The sequence below is a fragment of the Carlito syrichta genome, unplaced genomic scaffold, assembly GCF_000164805.1.
Source record: "Carlito syrichta isolate Samal-C Ts95f unplaced genomic scaffold, Tarsius_syrichta-2.0.1 Scaffold309113, whole genome shotgun sequence".
In the NCBI taxonomy this organism is placed as follows: domain Eukaryota; kingdom Metazoa; phylum Chordata; class Mammalia; order Primates; family Tarsiidae; genus Carlito; species Carlito syrichta.
This window is the reverse complement of record NW_007253209.1, coordinates 88,120-113,027: the sequence shown is the minus strand read 5'-3', so window position 1 is coordinate 113,027 and position 24,908 is coordinate 88,120. Positions and strand designations below refer to the sequence as shown.

Genomic DNA, 24,908 nt, shown 5'->3' with positions numbered 1-24,908 from the left:
AACTGTAAATTAGATATATACTAGGTACAAATACTACTAGTACGAAAATACATTAGATTTTCATAATTGTGAAATTTAGTTTCTTAGGTGGAAAAAAAAGGGCCAGTGGAGAATTCTAAGTCATGGAACTAAGAGATGACTGTGCCGGCCCCAAGTGTCTCCATGATGCTGGAATTTCTAAGTCCTTGGAAACACCTGGCCAGACCTCTCTCATCACCTTGTCAGGATGTTTTCAAAACTTGCTCTCCTAAAAGCTTCTGTCTGCCAGCATGCCCAAGATAGAGTGTGGTCTGGCTGCTTCTCAGGGCTCTCCCATGCACCATGGCATTTGGGGGGAGGGCTGGCTCTGTAGGTGGCACTTGGGCATTGTACTCAGCTGGTTTCTTTATCTCTTCAGAAATGTGTTCACAGAAGAGCTAGAAATAAATAGAAGTCATTTTGGCCTGTGGAGAGAAGTCACTTTGGTAATGGGAATAAAAGATATGGTAGTACCTGATTCTCTAAAGAGTTAATATTCAAGTTGAAGTCAGTTTAATTTTCCATTCTTCATTTTTCTCCAAAAATCTGAGAGGCTGCATTTGACTTGCATCAAAGCCATAAAGCATAGACAAGTCATTCTTAGAAGAAAATTTATTTGTACCTCTACAGCAGAAATAAGGAAATGGTATAAAGTTTGTGCACATCATACTTTTATGAAATGGATCCACATTCTTTTAAATACAGGCTGATGTTGCAATATTATTCCAGGATTTTCAAAATCCAGCCAACATGGATACCTCTGCTACTCTGCTTTGTCCTTCATAGCTGCTTCCTCTCTCAGACGAGCTTTCTTTTCTAAGTTCAAGCTTGTCAAAGTCTCGTTTCTTTTGGCAGCCTAAAGTGAAACAGATTTGAACAGGTGATTACTTATGCCAGTCAGGGGAGGATGTCATTACCTTGCCCTGATGACAGCAGGTTAATGAGGGCAGTAGAGGCATGGAGTGGTCTGCTGCTTGGACATTGGCACAGCAGTGCCCTACATGTGTCGTCAGCTTCCTTCAATGCTTCAGAGAACAGCAGCCCATCCATCGAAGCACAAAGGAGAAGGGATACCCCTCCCCTTCTCTTCCCTTCTGGCCCCTTTACATCTTTTTCTCTTATACCTTATTCTCATATCCTTCTCCCCCCACCTTTTATATTAAATACCTTATGGCCCTTCTTTCTCCTTTCACTTTTCTTTGTTGCTACCATTTTTTCTTCCCCGTCTCGTTCGCATACTTCCACACCCCTTTTAGATCCTCACTCCTCTTTTGCCCACAACATTCAGCTTTGGGAATCCCAGGCTTTACCAAAATATGACCACTGATGACACCCAGTAGTATCTGTACTACAGCTCTATCCTTTGGGTTGGGAGTCAACTGTCCTCCTCTCATTTCCCTCCATGTGAACTATTACATTTCTATAAAGCTTACATAAACAAGACCTGTTTCAACATGTGTATAACAAATAAGTGAAACTAGCACTCTAAACTGGTATGTTCTTACATCTGTGTAATTTCATATATAAAGAATTGGGTGGAGGGGAAGAAGAATGAGAATGGGAAGTTGGTGGTGAGAACAAAACATTAAGTTCAAAAGCTCCATTCCAGCAGCATTTACCAACTTTCTGGAAATGGAAATTTCAAAAACATGCAAATGTTACCATTTTATGGTATAGTACAGAAGAGGAACTCTCTAAAGTATATAGCATATAGCACTGGATGGTGCTAGAACAGTTCCTGGGGGAATAGTTTGCTTATGAATTATTTAAACTCAGCTGGTATAATCAAGTATACAAAAGCAATGCTGATTTCTCAGTTGTTTTTTTGTGTTTTTTTTGAGTCAGGAGTCTCACTCTATTGCCCAACCTTGAGTGCAGTGGCATGATCACAGTTCACTGCAGCCTCAACCTCTTGGGCTAAGGTCATCCTTCCATCTCTGACTCCCAAGTAGGTGGGACTACAGGCAGTGCTACCATGCTTGGCTAATATTTTGATTTTTGTGGAGATGAGGTCTCACTGTGCTGCCTAGGCTGGTCTCACATTCCTGGGTTCAAGTGATGCTCTTGTCTCAGCCTTCTAAAGTGCTGGGATTATAGGTGTAAGCCACTGCACCCAGTCTCAATTCTCAATATTCTAGAAGCCAATGCGTCCTGTTCACACACTTCTGCAGGTTTCAATCTAAGAATTATACACAAGAGGTCAAAGAGGGGCACAGAAGAAAAAGTGGGACGGGAACACAGTTTACAAGAGAATTTCACCCACGTCAGCACATTTGCCCCTTCATATTCCCATGAGGTCAGTCTAAAGTGGTCAGTATTTCCATTTAACTGCAAGATTCTAAAGAGAGTCAAAAGTTAATTTCCTTTTACTCTGAAGTTACCAAGGATAAGAAAGTCAGTTAACAGTGGCCGTGTGAATAACCTTTTTAGTGTGTGATAATAGTTATAAGACAACTCTTTCTACATGGAAGCTGTGACATATAGAATTAGACATGGTATTTAAAAGAAGAATTTTACAAGGGCTACTGAATATAAAAAATAACTAGCTTAATAAAAAGATAATATAGTATGAGGTTTCTTAACCTGCAAACTTGCATCTAAATTTTTATCTCACAACTTATTAGCTATGTGAGTTTGGGGAAATTATTTAATATCTCTAAGCTTCAGGTTGCTCCTTTATAAAACATGGTAATAAAATAAACTACCTCTTAGATTCTTATGGTTATTGGGGTGATTAAATGAGTTTGACAGTACCTACTACACAATAAGCACACTCAATAAATGGGAGAAATTTTACTACACTGCATTTAGGTCTAGGTTCACATTGTGGCTCTGTCATTAGGGAGATGTGTGGCCTTTGGCAAGTTACTAAAGCTTTCTAAGCTACAGTTTTCCTCATCTATAAATGAGGTTCAAATGAAATAATAGCAAAGTACCTGAAATGCAGTGAGTATTCAATTAGAGATGGCTATTAATTATAATCTGTGTTGGCTGGGCATGGTGGCTCATTTCTGTAATCCCAGAACTTTGGGAGGCGGAGGTGAGAGGACTCTGAGCCTAGGAGTTCAAGACCAGCTTGGGCAACTTGAGACTTCGTCTCTACAATAAATAAAAAAATTAGCTGGGCGTGGTGGTGCACACCTGTAGTCCCAGCTACTTGAAAACCTGAAGCAGAAGGATCACCTGAGCCCAGCAGGTTGAGGCTGCAATAGCTGTGATTGTGCCACTGCATTCCAGCCTGGGTGACAGAGTGAGACTCTGACTCAAAAAATAATAATAATCTGTGTTAAAACAACAATTTCTGGACTTGCATTCCTACGTACTGCTTAGGAGCTATGGTCCTCGGATATTTGGCCTAGTTTGGCTGAGCTTCAAATAAAGAACCGTGATAAGAATGCTCACCATGAGCCGGGCTTCGTGGCTCAGCCTGCAATCCCGCGCTTTGGGAGGCTGAGGTGAGTGAATTGCCTGAGTCCGCGGGTTCAAGACCTACCTGGGCAACTTGGCAAGACCTCATCTCTACAATAAATAAAAAAATTAGCTGGGCGTAGTAGCGCGTGCCTGTAGTTCCAGCTACTTGGAAGGCTGAGGCGGAAGGATCACCAGAGCCCAGCAGGTCGAGGCTGCAGTGGCAGGGAGCAGACACTGCATTCCAGTCTGGGCGACAGAGTGAGACTCCAACTCAAAAAAAATAAAAATAAAATAAAGAACCGTGATAAGAATGCTCACCATGATTATGGCAGTTATGTGAACATAAACAAGCTCCTGTACCTAGAGTGCCTTATAAATATGCAAAGAGTTATTAAATATGCCAGTGTCATATTTCTTGGTTTACATTATTTATGACATCTATGATAGTAACCACTTTTTTTTACATTACACAAAATGAATTTAGTTCTTTTTTACCATGCCAAAGTTGGAGTTTGCTATTTATCCCAAGCATGATATCTCAGGTTTGTTCCTCATATGTCTTACTTTGTTTCTTACCATTTCTCCTGTATTATAGAAAGTAGCCTCTTCTCAGGGAGCAAATAAAAGGATCAGTCCCTGGTTTCTTCCAGGTCCTCTGTGGAGAACATATAGAGTTATAGAGAAACCCACTCTTACCTTCTTGCCCTCGATAACCATCAAGACACATCCTGCCACTGTCAAGGCAATCATTACATAGCTGATCTTTACCCGGATCTTGTTCTTTGCAGCATCAAGCATCTCAAACCTAAGAATACAATGAGATCATGAGAGAAAGTTATTCATTTTTCTGCTTCTGAAGTTGCAGCAGGATAAAAAGCTCTGGGTACAAATTAGAAGTGAAGTAAAAAGTGGTACAAAAAAAAAAGTGGTATATATACAAAAAAGAGGTAAGGCCTAGAGAGCGCAAAGGACTTTGGGGAGGATGGAGCATTTTCGTAACTCATTTTACTTATATATAAAATAAACAAGATAGCACAAATTTAAAGTCGTTAAAAAGAAATAAGAAGCGTGACAATAGTAGAGTCGAAAAAAGAACGAAGCAGGCCAGGCTCGGTGGCTCAGCCTATAATCCCAGCACTTTGGGAGGCTGAGGCAAGTGGATTGCCTGAGCCCGCGGGTTCGAGACCCGCCCCAGCAACTTGGTGAGATCTCATCTCAACAGTAAATCTAAAATTAGCTGGGCATAGTAGCATGCACCTGTAGTTCCAGCTACTAGTAACGATTGCCGAAGCCCAGCAGGTTGACGCTGGAATGGCCATGAGTGTGCCACTGCACTCCAGCCTGGGCAATGGAGTGAGACTCCAACTCAAAAAAGAACAAAGCAAAACAAAAAGGCAAGGCAAGACATATTAATCTACGCTTGCTATAGTGGGCCCCATTTTGGTTCTCAGGTTTCTAGCATCCTGTGAATGCTAAAAGTGAAACCAGTAGCTATTCTCCTTGGGATTTTTAAGAAGATATTATGTGATATAATATTTTTCTGAAAACATCTTGATAACAGATACTGCAATGAGTTTTATAAATTTCAACACAAGACACAATTCAGAAAGAGAAACATGGGAGAGAGTTAACATGCTCCATACACTCAGCTTTTTGCTGTCTTGACCTAGGAATAGATTTGACAACAGCTAAACAGTAGAAAGATCCTTTAATCAATGCTCCCTTATTTTTAAACTAATGCTTTGCTAAAATTGAATGGCAGTGAGCTTGAGATTGTGTATTTTGGCAAGTGCCTTGAGTGTAGCTCTTCTAACTAGTCTACTAAATACAGATTCATGTGCTTTAACAGAAAGCTGAGAGTTGGATCATCATTCTTGTATGAAAGCTAAGAGACCTAACCTGGAAGGGTCTAAAGAGAAGGTCACTCTACCTTGGTGATTTTTCAGGTAGGTAATGGGTCATGGTTCCATTTTTAATTTTTTAAGAAATAGGATCTTACAGTGTTGCCCAGGCTGGATTCAAACTCCTGGACTCAAGCCTTCCTCATGCCGCATATATCACTGTACCTGGTGGTCATGGTTCTGTTACCTGAGTAACTGGTAGAGCCTCAAGGCAGGTCATGTGGAGCCTTTATGATCCTAGGATAAAGAACTGGCCTCCTCACTAGATGTGTAAATAGGAAGTGACTATCTCTAAATGATGGGACTGGAGTGCTTTTTACCTCCCCCACTCAGATATTTAACATATATTACTTTTAAAATTGGGGAAGGGTGTAATGGTACTTAAAACATGCTTGAAAGGAAGCAAAGGGTCTGGCATGCTGCGAGTGGGCAGGAAGAGGACCCTGATAGCATACATAGAGTGATGTAAGAGCTGGGACCTGTGATGCAGCATGAGGACTGGTATTCTCCAGGCACTGAAACCAGGCCTACAGGTGGCAGCTACTTAGAACAGTGAATTGCTCAATTAAGAGCACTTGAGATTCCACCAACCATAAACGAACTGCCCATGTTGACAGTATTTTATGTGAATTGTATTTCCAACTGAAGTGCTGTGATCCTTATGAAAAGTGATATATTTTACATTTGGGAACCTTAAAAAAGTAAAATGCATTTACATAAGGCCACAAGGCTGCCAGCCCTCACACAGGGAACAATAAGAATGTGCAAGTTAAGCAATACTCAGTACTACCAGCATAAGGATAAACAGCTGTCCAGGCCTGGAGAAGAGCTTTCCTAGGTGACTTACTAGGCAGCATTTGGACCTGCAGGGATCTTGGAACCACCTATAAGGCAGACTAAGGAAAGTGTTCTATAGCAAAGTCTGCACTTGTTAGGACCAGGGGTATATAGCAGCTTATTTTCTGCTGGGATATTCAGGAAGAAATTAGGCACAGGAAAGAACTTGGTATCATTGTTATTTCTGGTATGCTCTTTTTTTTTTTTTTTTTTGAGTTGGAGTCTCACTCTGTCGCCCAGACTGGAGTGCAGTGGCACGCTCCCGGCCACCTCAGCCTCGACCTGCTGGGCTCCAGTGATCCTTCCGCCTCAGCCTTCTAAGTAGCTGGAACTACAGGCGTGTGCTACCACGCCCGGCTAATTTTTTGATTTATTGTAGAGATGAGGTCTCGCCAAGTTGCCCTGGCGGGTCTTGAACCCATGGGCTCAGGCAATCCACTCACCTCAGCCCCCCAAAGCGCAGGATTACAGGCTGAGCCACGGAGCCCGGCTTCTGGTATGCTCTTATTTCCCAGAAGAGTACATGGTCACTTAAGCTCGAGAAAAACCAGGGCTTTCCTGCTGAAATAATTCTAGTGAAAATAATGTGCTATCTAATTTGCCTGGCAGAAGCAAAAAGGTTTTATTAAAGCTATTGTAGACCGGGCGCAGTGACTCAGCCTAATCCCAGCACTTTGGGAAGCCAAGGTGAGAGGACTGCCTGAGCCCAGGGATTTGAGACCAGCCTGGGCAATGTGGTGAGATCTCGTCTCTATAATAAATAAAAAAATAAGCTGGGCATGGGAGCGCACGCCTGTAGTTCCAGCTACTTGTAACACAGAGGTGGAAGGTTCGTCTAAGCCTGGTAGGTCGAGGCTGAGGTAGCCGTGAGTGTATCACTGTACTCCAGCCTGGGTGATAGAATGAGACTCCATCTCAAAAAAAAAGAAAGATCGAGACCCACCTGGGCAGCGAGACCTCATCTCTAGAATAAATCAAAAAATCAGCCGGGCATGGTAGTGCATGCCTATAATTCCAGCTACTTGGAAGGTTGAGGCGGAAGGATCGCCGGAGCCCAGCAGGTCGAGGCTGCGGTGGCCGGGAGCGGCCACTGCACTCCAGTCTGGGTAACAGAGTGAGACTCCAACTCAAAAAAAAAAAGAAAATGAAAGAAAATTCTAGCTTCCTGGGAAAGCCATCCTGAACAAACCTAGGTCTTTTCCAATCATGACTTGTAACCAGAGGCCAAAAGGTCCAGGAATAGTTTCTTGCTAAAAGAGAACACCCAAGAGCCTTGTCCAAAGTCTCTGTCCCTGAGTAGGATGATGCCCCACAAGGGAGATAGCATTTATTTCTGAGTCTCTCTTGGGCAAAATACCAAGAGGGTCTTTAACATGAGGCTAGGATACTGGTTCTCAACCCAGGATGGTTTTGTTCCCCGGGGGACATTTGGTAATGTGTAAAGACATTTCTGACTCACCACTGAGTGCTGAGGGAGTACTACTGGCATGTAGGTGGTAGAGGCCTGGGATGCTGCTAAACATCCAACAATACACAGGACAAGCCCCTGCAACAAAGACTTAATTTGGTCAAAAATGTCAATAGTATTAAGATGGAGAAACCCTGGGTTGGAGGGACCTGCACTCATCATCTACAAATTCTGAAAAAGTCCCAAGATCCCAGCCAAGATCCCTTCTTAGGTTTAAGAAAGTTGGTGACAGGAGGCACTTTTTCCTGAATCCCAGAAAGAGAGAGTATTGCACTGAAATACTTGTATACCTAAGGCTGAATTCTTAAGTGGGTTTTGTAGACTATAGTTATTGTCACTATACCGGATTTGTATACCCAGTTTAAAAACAAACTTTAAAAAGTCACATTTCTGTAACTAGGAGATGAAATCAAACAATCAGTTGACTTCAGAGTACCTGACAGCTCTCTGCATGTTACAAGTGGTAAGACAGTTTTCCAGCACTGTTTTTATGCCAAGTACTTACCAAAGTTGAAACATTTAGAGAAGTGAAAAATGTTTTCAAATTTGGTTGAAAGGTTTTAAACAGTCTGAACTCAAAGGAATTGCTTTTCCCTTAAAACAGGTCAGTGAAATGAAAGCTGTTTACAACCCTAAGTTAGCACTCACGAGACAGTCTCTGGGATTTCATCTTCCTTTTTGAAGCGACCTGACCATATCAGGATTTTTTTCTCCCAATCCGTAGGTTTGTGTAAAGGCACTCTGTGGCTGTAAGTGTCTATGAGAAAAACCAGACAAGAAATCTTATTTGAGATTATGACTCAAATTTAACAACAGAAAAATGCTGTTTGTGCTTTTCAGCTAGTCACTAAACAGAAACACTGAGAAACCTCAAAGAACTTTATTTTACTGGAATTTCTTAGGATGCCTCATTTTCCAAATGAGTTTCCAAAATTCCTTGAGGACTGAGGTAAAATAAAAGCATTATTTCTCAATATAATCCCTACCCATTGAAAATGGAAAGAACACCATGAACAAAGATATAAAGGTAAGATGAACTAAGAAGGGAACAGTGAGAAGCTTATCTGACTTCAGCAAAATAAGGAAAAGTTTGTAAGGTATGATCAGATTCCAAAGACCTTGAACACCAGACTAAGAGGGTGAGACCTGATTTGGGAACTACTGTACATTCTGAAGCATGGAAGAAGTTAATATTGTAGGAAGAGAAATCTGTACAATGGATGGAAGAGAGAAGGGGGGTAAGGGTAAGTGGCTAAAAAGTCCATGTAGGAGATTGTGATAACAAGGAGAAGGCAACATGGTCTGAACTACAGTGCTAGTGGTGGGAAGAGAGATGAGAAAGTCAATTAGAGGATGGCTCAAAGAATCTGGAGACTGATTAACGTAAGACAAAGACGGAGGACACTGCACACTTAAATGGCTGAGACAACAGCAGTACTGTTAACCACAAGAAGACTGAAAAGAACCAGGTAGGGAAGGAAAACACATGAACGCTATTTTAAAATTGTTTTTGAGTAGGAGTCTCACTCTGTCACCCAGGCTGGCTGGCATACATTGGCACACTCATGGCCACTGCAGCCTTGACCTGCCGGGCTCAGGCGGTCCTTCCGCCTCAGCCTTCCAACTAGCTGGAACTACAAGTGCATACCAGCATGCCTGGCTAATTTTTTGGCGTAAGGGAAAGTAAGATTTACTGAGAGGACAGAAAAGCCTCCAGAGTGGGAGGTGACCCGAGAAGGTTGCCCTAATTTTTTTAATTAATAGAGACGAGATCTCACCTTTAATAGGCTGGTCTCAAACCCCTGGGCTCAGGCAATCCTCTCGCCTCTGCCTCCCTAAGTGTTGGGATTACAGGCATGAGCCACCACACCCAGCAAGATTGGCTGAATCTGAAGGGAACTGATGCCATCTGAGTAAGTTTCCTTAACTGGGAGTAGAGATAAGCATCACTGTAAAGGGAGAGCCAGTGAGGGTGATAAGGAGGAGCAGAAGGCCACGGCTAAGCCATGGGACGTGGGAAGGGGACAGGAGAAAGAGGCAGCAGAGGAAAATGGAGTGTACAAGTGAGGCAGTGAACAAGCAAGTACAGAACCAAAGTCTAAGGGAAAGTCTTCAAAGACAGGGGAAGTCATGAAGACAACAGAAAAAGCCAGGGAGTCACAGAGTAGGGGTGAAGTGGGACCTCAGAGATCACTGCCATCCAGCTTCCATCCACTGCCGACATTTCTTTTACATACAGCCCAGCTCCTTGACTGTTGCCTACCTGCCACACTCATTCCCATCACCACACCTCTGCTTGTGCTGTCGCTTTCACCTCATCAAAAGGAACAGGAAAGTCACAAAGAAATTCAGAAAGAACCAAATGCAGGAAAACAAGTTTAGAAGTACAGAAATAGTGCTGCCATAGCCTTAGCTTTTAATCCTTGCAACACTTGGCACAATGCTCCTTACGGGTTTTTTTTGCTTTTTTAGATAACACATACACATTAAAGACAATCTAGAAAGTACAGATGTGGAAAAAAAGCTACCCCTAATTTTATTGTTATCACATAACCACTATATTTTAATTTTGATGCGTTTCCTAAGTTTTATCCCCATGAGTATGAGCATGTGTGTATATATGTATATGTGTGTAATTTCTATGTATGTATTATGCTTGTGCTTACCCACAATACAAAATTCTGTATCCTCCTTTGTTCACTAACATTATAATAAACATTTCCCATACCAGTATATAGTATTTGTTTATTTATTTAGATTGGAAAATATAGCTTATCTAGAAAAATTAGAGAGAGAAGATTCACCTCCTCAAGGTAGGGGAGTACATAGTATTTATTAGCACTGTTTTCAACAGCAGCATAATATCTGATTGTCAAGTAGATCCATCATACGTTAACTAATAATTTCCTATTTGACAGATTTATTTCTAATTTTTTGATTATATATTAAAAACAGGAGCATCTTTATACTCAAAACTTTTTCCACATATAGTGATTATGCTTAGGATAGATCCTGGAACTGAAATACCAGCTTAAAGGGCATATTTATTTTTACTCTTGATAAATATCTTCTGAGAATGCACCACCAAGACCTGCCTGGCCCAAGTATACTCCCATGAAGAAGCAACAGGCAAATATTACCCAGAACCCAGCAGTTCATATATTATGCCCTTTCTTACCACAGTGATGACAGTGACAAGGGTTTGAGTTAGGAATAGGACTGATGTGGACGAAGTCAATACCCAAGTCAGAGCTTAGACCCGGTTATATTTTACCCAAAACATAATTCTTTAATTAGGCTGATCTTTGGGGTTTTTTCAAAGATAATCTCTACACCACTATGTACTTTGGTGTATCCAGACTTCTAGAGAAAGTCTTGCAGCAAGAAAGAGATGAAAATGACAAACGAGGAAAATGAAGAAATCAGTGTGCATGTGGGCACAACCTATATAAGAATATAGGAGGCATGAACTACAGGAGGGGGTATGATGCAGGAACCCCACTTTTAGGTTCTTTTGATTCCAAGTGGTCATCCTCTTTGAGAGCTACCTACGCCATAGATGGAAAATCAATAAAAACTTACGGGATGGAGCCCTGGGACTTTCCTGTGGTTTGGTGCAAAATCCATTTATTCTCTTCGTATCAGTGTTTCTGGTAAGCCTTAAAGATGAGGAAGCATCTCTTTCACATAACCTAAAACAACTTCCTAGAAAAGAGAAAAACATTTCAAAGAAGGAAAATTTAATGTTTTCTCAAAATGAGAAATGCCTGTAAGCTATATATTTGATTTATAAAAATTAGCCCATTTAGAAAATAAATATACTATATATAAAATACATATGCTATTTTTAAGGTGCTGTGCTTGGTGCTATTTTTTCAGTTGGGGGTCTCACTCGGTCACCCAGGCTGGACTGCAGTGGCATGATCTCGGCTTACCACAGCCTCGACCTCCTGGGCTCAGGGGATCTTTCCACCTCAGCCTCCCAAGTAGCTGGGACTATAAGCAGGGGCCACTAATGCCCAGCTAATTTCTTTTTGTAGAGATGAGGTATCGCTATAATACCTAGGCTGAAAACTCCTGGGCTCAAGCAATCCTCCTGCCTTAGACTCCCAAAGTGCTGGGATTACAGGTTTGCGCCACTGTGCCTGGCCACTTGGTCCTATGTTAAAATATAAATGTTTCATTGATTGGGAAATTAGGAATTTACCATATAAAAATTTTATCAGCTGTAAATTTTACATAAGTACTTCTCACATGTGTCATATCATAACAATAATGCTATGGTGGCAACATAATATATTATGGCACCTGGGTTGTTTAGGTAAAGATTAGCTACTTCCCAGAAGTGATAAACCAGGTCACCAAGTTGCCAATACTATTCTGGTAAACCCTGGGTAGGGGCTGCAATGACCAGCCAGTGGCTCTGGAAAGCTGTGTTCCTTCCAAGCCATAATTCTCCACTTAGAAATCAATGATAGATGTAGTTATGAATTATGTGTAAGTTTAAATATATATTTATATATACAATATTGGTTGGGCTTGGTGGCTCAGCCTGTAATCCCAGCACTTTGGGAGGCCGAAGCAAGTGAATTGCCTGAGCCCGCGGGTTCAAGACCAGCCTGGGCAACTTGGTGAGACCTCGTCTCTATACAATAAATAAAAAATTAGCCGGGCATGGTAGTGCATACCTGTCGTTCCGGCTACTTGGAAGACAGAGTTGGAAGGATCACAGTAGCCCAGTGGGTCGACGCAGGGGTGGCTGTGAGGGTGCCACTGCACTCCAGCCTGGGTGACAGAGTGAGACTCCAACTCAAAAAACAAACAAAAAGAATATATCTTAGGTGGTACTGGTGCATACATCAACTTTGTCTTTTTATGATATTAAGATTGATCAATAGGAGCTATCAATCTGATTTACCTGTTATAAAGTTCAATCATTCATCTAATTTTTTTGTTTTTGTTTTTTTTTGAGTCAGAGTCTCACTCTGTTGTCCAGGCTGAAGTGCAGAGGCATGCTCATGGCTACCCCAGCCTCAACCTGCTGAGCTCAGGCGATTTTTCCACCTCAGTTCTCCAAGTAGCTGGAACTACAGGTGTGTGCCACCATGCCTGGCTAATTTTTTTATTTATTGTAGAGACAAGGTCTCGCCAAGTTGCCCAGGCTGATCTTGAACCCTTGGACTCAGGCAATCCTCTCGCCTCTGCCTCCCAAAGTACTGGGATTACAGGCGTGAGCCACTGCGTCTAGCCATCAAATGTTTTTAACAGACAATGGTGATTGTTATGAAGATCCATTATTTCATTAGGGGTTGCAAAATGGTGGTAGTCTTTTTTACATTAACTATTTGGTTATCCTAAGGTTCAGATATCTTGGTTCTTTCTTTATTTGCCAGTTTTAAAATGAATAAAGTGGTTTTCTTGCAACATCTACAGGTGACTTTTGGTTTCAAAGTAGCATAAGAAATTCTTGCATTTTAACACGTGATGTGTTCTAGTCCATTTCAGTTATTCTTTTTTTTTTTTTTTGAGTTAGAGTCTCACTTTGTTACCCAGGCTGGAGGGCAGTGGTACACTCATGGCCACCACAGCCTTGACCTGCTGAGTTCAGGCGATCCTTCCGCCTCAGCCTTCCTTTCAAGTAGCTGGAACTATAGGCACAAGCCGCCACACGCAGCTAATTTTTTTATTTTAATTGTAGAGCCAAGGTCTTACCAAGTTGCCCAGGCTGGTCTTGAACGCCTAGGCTCAGGCAATCCTCTCACCTCTGCCTCCCAAAGTGTTGGGATTACAGGCATGAGCCACCATGCCCAGTCAGTTACTCTTTTTAATGCTCAAATGTTCCCATCTTTAGTCACTGGGAACCCTTCTAAGCTGGCTTCTGAGTCTTTTCAGCACATCTTCAGTGGTCATTATAGCTCCTTACTCTCTGACAAGATGTTCCCAGACTCATTTTAAATGTTTCCTGTCTCTGACTTGGAATCACATATTCTCCAAGGGGCTCTGGTTCCTTTAAAGAGCAAATGCTTTTAGAGACCCCTTAGGGAGGCAGCTGTCTGATGGAAAATATTCCAAACAGAAATAATAGTAAGTTCAAAGGCCGTAAAATGGCTCTAGGTCCTACAAAGAGGAGGCCAGTGTGGCCAGAACAGAGTGAATGATGGAAGAGAAACAGAATTTGATGTCAGAGAGGTACCTAAGGTAGAGGTGGGCGGTAGGGACTTTGAGACATGAGAGATGTACCTAAATCAGAAAACAACTCCCAAATGTTTCTTCCTACAACTTTGTCCCTGTAGGTCAACTACTTTTACCTCCCTACAGTATAAATGCTGATTAAAACATATAAAAATATGATCTTATTATATACAACAGAAATAAAAGACCAATGTAAAAAGTAATTTTTTAAAAAAGCCTGAAGTACTTGATGTGGTTTTGTTTTATTCTGCAATTATAACAAATGAAAGCATAAACAATTTTTAGTATCATTATTAAGACCTTCATTTTCTCTCTCAAAGAGAGAGAATATATTGCCCCAGACATCCAAGCCAGAAATTTTCCATCCTCTGGCAGATGATGATTAAAAACATATAAACCAAAGAAAACAGCCCTTAACCCTCTGGCCAAAGTTGCAGCTTGTCCCTGGTTGACCAGTTCTGTGTCCCCAGGGCCTTAGCAGGAAGTCAAGATGAAACCTCACAGCTGTTTCTATGGCTCAAACTGGCAAGTGGCTAGTTAATTTTTTTTTAGTTAGGGTCTTACTCCGTTGCCTCCTAGGCTGGAGTGCAATAGCATGATCACAGCTCACCGCAGCTGTAACTTACTGAGATCAGGTGATCCCCCTTAGCTTCCTGAGTAGTTGGGACTACAGGAGCACGCCACCACACTCTAATTTTTTAATTTTTTGTAGAGATGAGGTCTCGCTATGTTGCCCACACTGCTCTCAAACTCCTGGGCTCAAGTCAATTTCCTCCCAAAGTGCTAGGATTACAGCCGTGAGCCACTATGTCCAGCCTAGTTAATCTTATGAGTAGAGGTTCTCAAACTTTAGTGTGTATCAAAATCAGCTGAAGGATTTGAGATACAGATTACTGAACCCCACTGATTCTAGTAGGTATGGATGGAGCCTGAGAATGTGCAGCTCTAACAATTTCCCAGGTAATGCTGATACTGCAGGTAGGGCATGGTAGACATTACCTGGGAGCTTGTTAGAAATGCAGACTATGAATTCCCACTCCAGACCATAGAATCTGAATCTGTATTTAATGAGGTATCCAGGTGATTCATATGAACATTAGATTTTGAGAAACAAATAGAGGATGCCACTGGGGCAGTCCTTCAGGAAGCCCTCGTACCACTGCTTCAGCTCCTGCTTGCTGAACTCCGTGTTCTGAACCAGGTCTTCCAGTACCTCGGGGACCAGCTTGCTGTTGGTCTTCCCCATGGTGGGACCTGGGATACAGAGGCTCTTTCCAGTTGGGTCCAGGGCAAGGTCTGGACCCTCTCACATACGAGGAAGGATTGCCCCTTCCCTAATCACACTCCCCATAATGGACCTCCTCTCCCCTCAGGACACCCTATATGCCACAGCAGGTTTCCTCTGCTGGCACCCTGGGCTTCAGCCTAAAGAGAAACAAATAGACACCCATATTCATTTGACAACTGCTGATTAGTTACTGTGTGCCAAACACACAGAGACCAATACCACACACTCTGAAGTCTAGAACATGCTATTTAGTCTCAGCTAGGAGCTTCATGGAAGTGAAATTTTCAGGCCCCTCTTCAAACCTTCAGAATTTCTGGGGTTGGGGTCTAGAAATCTGTTTTTATAAGTCGTCCAGGTGATGTTTATGCATACTAAAGTTTGAGAAGCATTGCCCTGGAAAAGCAGATTTCAAACTCTGCATATTGGAATCACCAGAGTACCTTAAAACAAACAAAAAACAACACACAGGCCACATCCAGACCAGTTAAATTCCAATTTCTAGGAGCAGGACTCTGGCATCAATATTTTTAAAAAGGTTTCCCAAGTGATTCCAATGTGCTGCCACATTTGAGAATCGCTCTTCAACACAACCAGTTGGGAGTCCCTGTTGAACACCAACTACGAGAATGACCAAGGTACACCAGCCAAAATGAATACCTAATACCTGTGTCTCTGGCTGGATTCAAATCACTGTGAACTGTTCTACAGGTGTCTTACTTTCTCATTCCCCTTTGAAAAAAGGTTTTATTTTATACCCATCCTTCATAGCACCTGGCTGCCCCTCATGGGTAAACACAGACACTGATGATCTCACAATGAATGACCAGAGCCCAAAGAGCGGTGAGACTGTTTGCTCAAATACCTCATTCCCTTTTCCTAATGTTCCAGAAGGCAGCAGCTGCTAAAACCTTAGCTGGAGGAAGCAACTGTTTCTGGGGCAACAATATTCCTTTCCCACGTTCCATGGAAAAAAATTTTAATCTCAATACTGAGGTGGTTCTCATGCCAGTCTGAACGTGCCCATTTAATGCTTTAAAAATTGAAATAGGGTATTCCTAGTACTGTGTTTGCTATGACAGAAAAGGGCACTTCTGAGGAAGGAATTTTGAGGGTTTTAAGTCTCAGGAGAAAAAAGTTAGAGGTATGCTTAGTCTGAGGATACCCAAATCCATATACAGTTATCTCTCAGTATTTGTGGGAGATTGGTTCCAGGACCTGATGCAGATACCAAAATCTGCAGTAGCTCAAGTCCTTTATACAAAATGGCATAGTGTTTTTATGTAACCTATGCATACCCTCCCATATACTTTAAATCATCTCTAGATTACTTATATCCAATATGATGTAAATGTTTTCTGTATTTTAAAAATTTTATCATTATTTTACTGTTTTTTTTCCTCCGAATATTTTCAGTCAAACCTGGTTGTGGATGCAAAACCTATAAATAGAAAGCTGACAAAGGGTCAATTGTACATATATAATCAATACTGCACTTTGTGATAATATGAAATTATACGTCAAATGTTTATAGCTGCTCAGGAGACAGCACAAAGAAGAGTGATTAAATTATTCTTTTTCATGATCAGACTTGAATGGCTTGAAGTCTCCTGACTACAGCTGTTCTGACAAGGGATGGATTTTTTTCCTGGCTTCAAGTGCTAATTTGCCACGCTTCTGCATGCGATAGTGATTTCTAGATCTGCCTGCCAGGTTACCAGTGCTCACAAACTGAACTCTTCCATGTTAATGAGGTCCATGTTGATATTCTGGGACTCAGAATATAAGTGATGATATTGGTTTAATGCACTCTGGTCTTTGGCTACCAATGCTTTCCCACAGTAAGTCTTTTTTTCTGCCACATCCCCCAAAAGGCTTTGCCAAACAGGCAGAGAAGTTTTGAGCAGAGAAATGACAGTAACAGTGGTGTTTTAGGAAGATCAATCTGAACACAGAATGCAAGACAGGCCTTGGATGAAGGCAAAAGTAGGGTAAAGGCAGCAGGAGTGGGAAAGACAAGGGTATGGAAACCTTCTGCCAGGTGGTGTCACAACGCTGTAGTTCAAGGGGGTTGTATAAGGGAAACAGGATGGCTGTAGTAATGGAGAAGCCCCGGCAGATGTAAAAAATGCTCAGGAGGAAAAATGGGCAAGATGGATTGACAGTGAGTTTTTGTGGCTGGCTAAACCTCAACTATCACATGTAACATTGTTTCTGTGGGAAAAGATTTTCAGAGCTCAAAAACCAGATTTATAAATAAACTTTTGGAACCTGGTCAGTTTTCAAGTTGGGGGGTGAATGTATGCAAAAAAGTTTTATAATTCTATGCGTCTGGAGGTCAAACCACACTGGGATGGGCCACTCCTTGGTGCCCCTTCTCTCATCAACATTCCAGCCCACTTCCAACAGTGGCTATATGAAACTCTCTAGGCCTTTACTGTTGACCTGGGCTTTGCGACAGAAAAAGATTCCCTATCTCCATCTGTTTTCTCATCCTTCCCTGTAGGCTCCGAAGAACATTAGTGCTCCTTCATTCTCAACTAATAAGCCCTTCCATCTGTGATTCCTCTCCTGAAGGATGTTGTACGAAACTTCTCAAAACCTCTAATTCCTTATTTTCCACTGCCTTTTTCCTGCCAAATGTTATCTCTCCATCTTTAAATATCAAAAGCAAGAAACTTCAAACACTTACTCTTTATAAAAAACTTGGAAACTTAAAAGGTATGAAGACTTTCCAAGACATTAATTAAAAATACGTTTGATAGACTGGGCATGGTGGCTCATGCCTGTAATCTCAGCATTTTGGGAAGCCAAGGCAGGAGGACCGCTTGAGCCCAGGAGTCTGAGACCAGTCTAGGCAACATAGTGAGACCACAGTTCTATTTAAAAAAAAAAAGTCAAAAAAATTAGCTGTGTATGGTGGCATGCACTTGTAGTCCCAGCTACTTGGGAGGCTGGGGGATCACCTGAGCCCAGGAGGTCAAGGCTGTGGCGAGCCATGACCATACACTGTACTTCATCCTGGACGATAAAATGAGACTCTGACTAAAATAATAATAACAACAACAACAACAACAACAACAACAAAAACTTTTGGCCGGGCACAGTGGCTCACGCCTATAATCCTAGCCCTTTGGGAGGCTGAGATGAGAGGAATGCCTGAGCCCATGGGTTCGAGAACAGCCTGGGTATCTTGGTGAGACCTCATCTCTACAATAAATCAAAAAATTAGCTGGGTGTGGTAGCGTGCGCCTGTAGTTCCAGCTACTTGGAAGGCTGAGGCAGAAGGATCGCCTGAGAGCAGCAGGTAGAGGCTACGGTGGCTGGGAGTGTGCCAGTGCAGTCCAGCCTGGGTGACAGAGTGAGACCCTGACTCAAAAAAAAAAAAAAAAAGAAAAGAAAAAAGAAAAAACACTTTTGACAGCTGTATAACACTCATCACACAGCTATAGCCTGAACTATAATTAAAAATACTTTGTTTCCCATTTTTCACTATTATAATTTCAGTAAACAGTTTTCTACATAAGTCGTTGATGGTATTTCTGATTATTTTCTTAGAAAAAAATCCTGACATTAGTGAAGGGTTAAAGTGTATGAATCCTTTAAAGGTTCTTTATACAATAAGGCCAAGTGCAGTGGCTCACGCCTATAACCCTAGCACTTTGGGAGGCCAAGGTGGGAGAATTGCTTAAGTTCCAGAGTTCGAGGCCAGCCTGGGCAACATAGCAAGACGTCATCTCTACAAAAAAATAATAAAAACTGAAAAATAAAAAATATATAAAATAAACTACTTTCTAGAAAGGCTGAATCAACTTATACTTCCACTAGTAGCTGATGAGCATTCCTGTCTCATTATGCCACAGTAACACTAACGGTCCATCCACTATGTTGGACAAAAAACATTTACGAGTTCTCAACAGGTCCTGTAAATAAAACACTAATCTCCTTTCTTTCACAGCTCAAATGGCAGAATAAGTGGCAAATATCTACTACTTTACTTTGCCACTCACACTTTATTTTGCTAATGTCTTTCTCCAATCACTTTACTAAAATTGCTCTAACATTAGTGATCTCTTAGTCAAATGAATACACTTTTTAGATTCTCATCATTGGCCCCTTTGACTCTTCTCATCTTCGTGGTAATTTGACTCTACTGATCTCATCCTTCTACAAGAACTCAATCCTCCTTGTGTTATGCCACCACATTCTCCCACTTCACCTCCAGCCTCTATGCACTATCTTCTTTAATGTTCTCTTTGCTACTGCCTATCATTTAGACTATGTCAGGCCTCCCAGGTTCAGTCCTTGCCTCTATTCTCCATTGTTTTAATAATCAGGTCCACAATAATTGCTCCCCTATCTTTACCTCGATAGGACTTTGTCCTCAGGTCTTTGACTGAGAGGTTACACCATCACCTATAACTCAATGTCACCTACAACTCAATGATGCACCATCTTCTCTGCCAAACTAATATAAATCTTTCTATTTCCCCAACTTTCTTATTTCTCATAATGGAGCACCCTTTCTGCAGTTCTCAACACTTTAAGTCCTATCTTATTCAATATCTCCAAACTCATAATTTCTTCAAGACAGTTCCAAGATATATTCTTTTGTCATTTCCATCATCACCTCACACATCAGTTACTGTAATATATTCACAGGCAGTAGGAATTCAATTTGTATTCAGATGCCATGTTAATTTTTTTTTTTTGAGTTGGAGTCTCACTGTGTCTCCCAGGCTGGAGTGCAGTGGTACACACATGGCCACAGCCTTGACCTGTTGGGCTCAGGCAATCCTTTGGCCTCAGCCTTTCAAGTAGCTGAAACTACAGGCACACACTACCACATCCGGTTAATTTTTTGATTTATTGCAGAGACTAAGTTGCCCAGGCTGGTCTCAAATCTCTGGGCTCAGGCAATCCTCTTGCCTCGGTCTGCCAATGTGCTGGGATTACAGGCTTGAGTCACCACACGTGGCCAGTTGCCTTGTTAATTTTTCAGAAATGTTTCTTTGATTACATCTCCTGCTTAAAGACTTTTTTGTCTAAAATCATCTGGTTCAAACTCCTCAAAGAACTACACCTTATCTCCTACTACCTCCTGGTCAAAATGAAATCTTTCCTCCCCTTCCTCTTAAGACTCATTACCATCCCTACCTGAGCTCATGTCACTCTCATACCCGGTTTTAATGGGGCCTTCAGCTGATAATCCTAACCTATAGGATTCTCTGAATTTTTGAAGCCAGTGGTGTATTGGCTCTTTGGAGGAGGCTGGTGGAGAGAAGTCCATATATGTAGTGCTTGCCAATAACCTTCACCATAGTAGATTTCAAGCTATCAATGTAATATCACTAATTGGGAAGAGATATGCACAAAGCCAGTAGGAACTGGCTCCAGGACACCACAGTAGCACTTTCAATCTGTTCTGTAAACTAGTCAACTTTATACATACTGTTTTGTATAAGTTTTCTAAGTATATTATATAGGTTTGTTTGTTCACTGCAATAAACTAGCCCTGGCAAGTACAGCAGTCCATTCATTTTAGAGCTTTCACAGTGTACTGGGGAACCCACTGTGCTCAATCAGACACCTGTTGGTGTACCTGGAGAGGGATGATAAGTAAAGCCAAAGATGGGGGTAGTTAAAATATGCATGTTCTCATTTAGAGCTGGTTAGCAAGAATAAACAAAAAGAACAACGAAGGAGCAGAATTTGGTAGAAATAAAATCAGGCCAGGCACGGTGGCTCATTCCTGTAATCCCAGTACTTTGGAAAGCAGAGGTGAGAGTATTGCCTGAGCCCGTGGGTTTGAGACCATCCTGGGCAACATGCTGAGACCTCATCTCTACAATAAATCAAAAATTAGCTGGGCGTGGGGGTACAAGCCTGTAATTCTAGCTGCTTTGAAGACTGAGGTGGAAGCATTGCCTGAGTCCAGCAGGCTGAAGCTGTGGTGGCCACGGGCAGCATGCCACCGCACTCCAGCCTGGGTGACAGAGTGAGACTCTGACTCAAAAAAAGGAAAAAGGAAAAAGAAAATTAGAATGGGGGCCAGAGGATACTGGCTATGCCCAGCTTTGTACCTGTGTGAGCCTTAGCAAGTTAATTCTTCTCTTGGCCTTGAAGTTTCCTTATCTGTAAAAATTAGAGGACTAGAACACCTGACTTCTAAGCTATCTCTTGACTCTAATGCTTTGGGATGTGGGTTAAACTGATAGGGAGACAGCCCCATAGTCCACTGCATTGGTAGTAATAATGATAATAATAAATTAATTTTAAAATCTGACCAGCCAACAGAGTTTAGGGCAGCAACAATTTTTTGAAGGTGTGAAGAAACATTCTCAAAAGTTCATTCCATTCCTTTGACCTAACAATCATTCTATAGAAAGTTACAATACCCTGAAAGTTATATTTATTTTCTTTTCTACTTTCAAGATAAAAGAGCTATGACAACTCATGTTATATATGCAGCATGCTCCAAGATATTTCTTAGTGTCCCTCATCCAAAAAAATATGTATGGCCTGTCTACTATGAGCTGACACCGATAAGTGGAAAAGACTGAATAAAAACAAAACAGATCCAGTATTTACCCTTGTGGAATCCACAGCAGCATGGGTCAGTAGCCATTTAGTTCCCAATCATTTATATCAGTGCCTTTCAACTTAAAGAGCATGAATTGCTCTGAGTAGCAGATACAAGTTAAGAAACTTCTCTCTCAAAAACAAATATGTAATCATAATACTTTGAGTATAATTTGAGGGGTTCAGAGGACTACTCAAACATGGAGGTGTACAAGTACCAGAAGTTAACAACTCTGGCCTGTATCTACATCTACAAAACAATAAACAAATTCAAGCTGATAAAAGCCTACATTATATTTGCTATATTCTGTTTGCTAAGGTAGTATAGCAAAGATTTCCAGCAGAAACAATTAAAAGTAAAGGTCTATCATTTAAAGGACTAGGTTTTAACTATCTGAAATTTCATTCATCAAGAGTTATCTTATTCCAAATAATATTCTGGATAAGTAAGGTATGCCTAGATTATATTTTCATTTGATTTATCATTCTTTGGTTAAGGCTGCTTATAAAACCAGTCTTCTTCTTTGAAAAGCTACTATATGAATGTGCACTTATATTTCACAAATAAATCTGCATTTTGTAACTCTTTTATTTCACATTAATGAGGCTCTATAAGCCATGACAAATTTACATACACACATATCCTGAGTGAGCAGCCTGACTAACAGCAAAGAGTACAAAATCAAGAGTTAGAAGGTACTGACTCCTCTCTTGGCTCCAACATTTTCCAGCAAAGTGACGATGGACAAGTCATTTAACCCTCTGACCTCTGTTTCCTCATTTATAAAGGGAATAAAACTTACCTGAGAAATGAGAAACTTGCAATGAGAAATCAAACAAAATAATGTACAAAGGGAGACCCCCCCAACAAAAAACAGCATTTATTTATAAAAAACTGTGTATTTATTCTTACATGCTTAAACTTAAATCACCTTGAAAGTACTGTTTGATGCAATACACCTATTGAGATGCTTTTTCCACAGTTTTGAACTCATCAATTTAGTACTCATGCCTTTTACTACTTCTGCCATTTTTTTGTTTCCTCTTCCACACTGGCGAAACATTTCCCTTTGAGGACTTTTTTCATTGGGGAAACAAAAAAAAGTTGTTCTAGTTGAGATCCGATGCATAGAAGGGTGGGGCACAGGGGCCATGCCGTTTTGGGTCAAAAACTGTTGAACACTCAGCGCAGTGTGGGCAGGTATGTTGTCATGCTGAAAGAACCAGTCACCTGTTTGCCACAATTTGGGGTGTTTCCTCTGCAAATCGTGATGCAACCTTCTCAAAACTTCCAGATAAAAACTTCGGTTGACTGTTTGCTCTGGAGGAACAAATCCTGAGTGTACTACAAGGGGCCTGCCCTCCAAAAGATAATTCCAGTTTTTTGGGGGTTCCCCTCATATATTAAAAGTTTTTAGCTATGGATGGGCAAAAAAGTGGGCAAAAGAGCAGACTATTGTAGAACTGCTCATAAAACATCAGACATTCACAGAAGATCATTTGGAAAGAGTTACTGGCTATAACATCCTTAATGTGCCATTACAATGTTTCAATCTGAAGTAAAATAAGTTATTCTTAAATTACTCAAGGAATTCTGTTTTGGTTACTTGCCCAATAGCAAAGTTCTTAAACATAACAAGTCTGCAGAGAAGTTTTGGAATTTTCACCATGCATAAATAGATTCTCAAGGCAAGAAGATTAACTACTTGCAACATACTCAGTTTTAGATTCAAGATGTCAAAGTATCTTTCATGTAGTCCATTTTAACTTTCTCAAAGAACAATGATTCTTTCACTTGCCTTGTTGAAAAGTTGTATAATGGTTAATAGGATATATACAAAAGATTTTAGGTGAACTAGTTCAACAAAACTGACAAAATCAATAACAGTATGGGGCTTTTCTTTTTCTTTTTATTGGAGGAGGTGTTTGCTTTTAAAGGAAATTAATACTCTCCAGTTTGAGACATGTTGTCCAGTCCATTCTCCACTGAACACAAGATAAGCCATGTAAAGAATAACATTTTATTTTTGGCTATGTTTCAAACTTGTAAAACCAGGCAACGTGTTAATTTTTTTTGTATTACTTTATTTACATTATTTCAATAGCCAAGATTGGAACACCTTCCACCATGCATCCTGAGCCAAGCTTTAGGGATACCCCTGTGGAGTGTGGGTACTCTGAGCCCTTGCCTTAGAATAGACCCACTGAATTAAACAACTTTTTAATAACTTGGTACCAAGGAACAAAAGATCACTACACCTTAGCAAATCTCATGAAAGAGACCAAGTGAACTGCCCTGGTACCTAGAACAGAGTCAAGGTGCAAACACTGATTTCTTAGCCCCCTACCGTGTCAAAGCTCTGCTATAGTTTCCCCAAGCAGGCAAATTAAGCTCTAATTGCCTGACTCCAAAATACCCATCACACAACTGTCTACTACCAAAACAAACGGCAGATCCTACAAATACACTTTCCTCCAAAAAATTCAAAGCAATTACTTGTAAACTTGTTTAAAAGTAATGTACCTTCCATTTCAAGAAAACAACTATTAACATTCTGAAGACCTTGAATCCCCTGCCCAATCGGACACTTAATGGGTAGGAAGCCCCAAACTGGAGGTTTTCTGAGAGCAGGAATAACTCTTGAGATGATGGGGGCCAGGGCGGGGAGGTGGGGAGAGAAGACCCAAGTACAGCAACGGGGGTGGAGGGGTGGGAGAGGGGAGAGGGTGTTGGGTGGAACGCTGAATGAATGGGCAATGGGGAGTTCTAGCAATGGCAGGTGCATTACAGACAGAGTGAGGGGAGGCTGGGGACCGGGGTGAGGGAAAGGGAGGGAACTGGGCCCCATCAAGTTGCTGGGGGAGCTAGGTGTACGGAGGTGCAAGGGCAACACCGGGCCAGCCTCCGGTGTCACCTGAGCAGCAGGTCGCTCGGCCCCTGTTCTCTCCCGTTATTGCCACTCGCCACTCAGGGGGTGGGATTCCAAGCAACCCGGGGGAACTGCGTCAGGGCACGGAGCAGCTCCGGGGCCTGGGAAGGCCGCAGGATTCCCCCACCCCCAGCGGCCGGGCCGGATCCCCTCCCCGCCATCCGTCCAGCGTCTCACCCGCTGCCAGACGCAGACCGCGGAGGCTCCCCATGGCCGCCTACTCCGCCGACCAGCACAGAACCTCGCAGGGCCGCGGGGGCGCTGGTGCGCTCAATGTCACCGAG

General features: G+C 41.7%; 1 protein-coding gene across 1 annotated transcript; it reads right to left on the bottom strand.

The window, feature by feature from the left end:
* Window positions 1-612: 612 nt before the first annotated feature.
* FAM162A (family with sequence similarity 162 member A) lies at window positions 613-24,908 on the bottom strand. The gene is made up of 5 exons (XM_008066800.1): window positions 24,802-24,908; window positions 11,218-11,340; window positions 8,284-8,392; window positions 4,126-4,234; window positions 613-874 (listed from the first exon to the last, which is right to left on the bottom strand). Exons 1-5 carry the CDS (start codon window positions 24,833-24,835, stop codon window positions 782-784), a joined length of 468 nt encoding a protein of 155 aa, XP_008064991.1. The 5' UTR covers window positions 24,836-24,908; the 3' UTR covers window positions 613-781.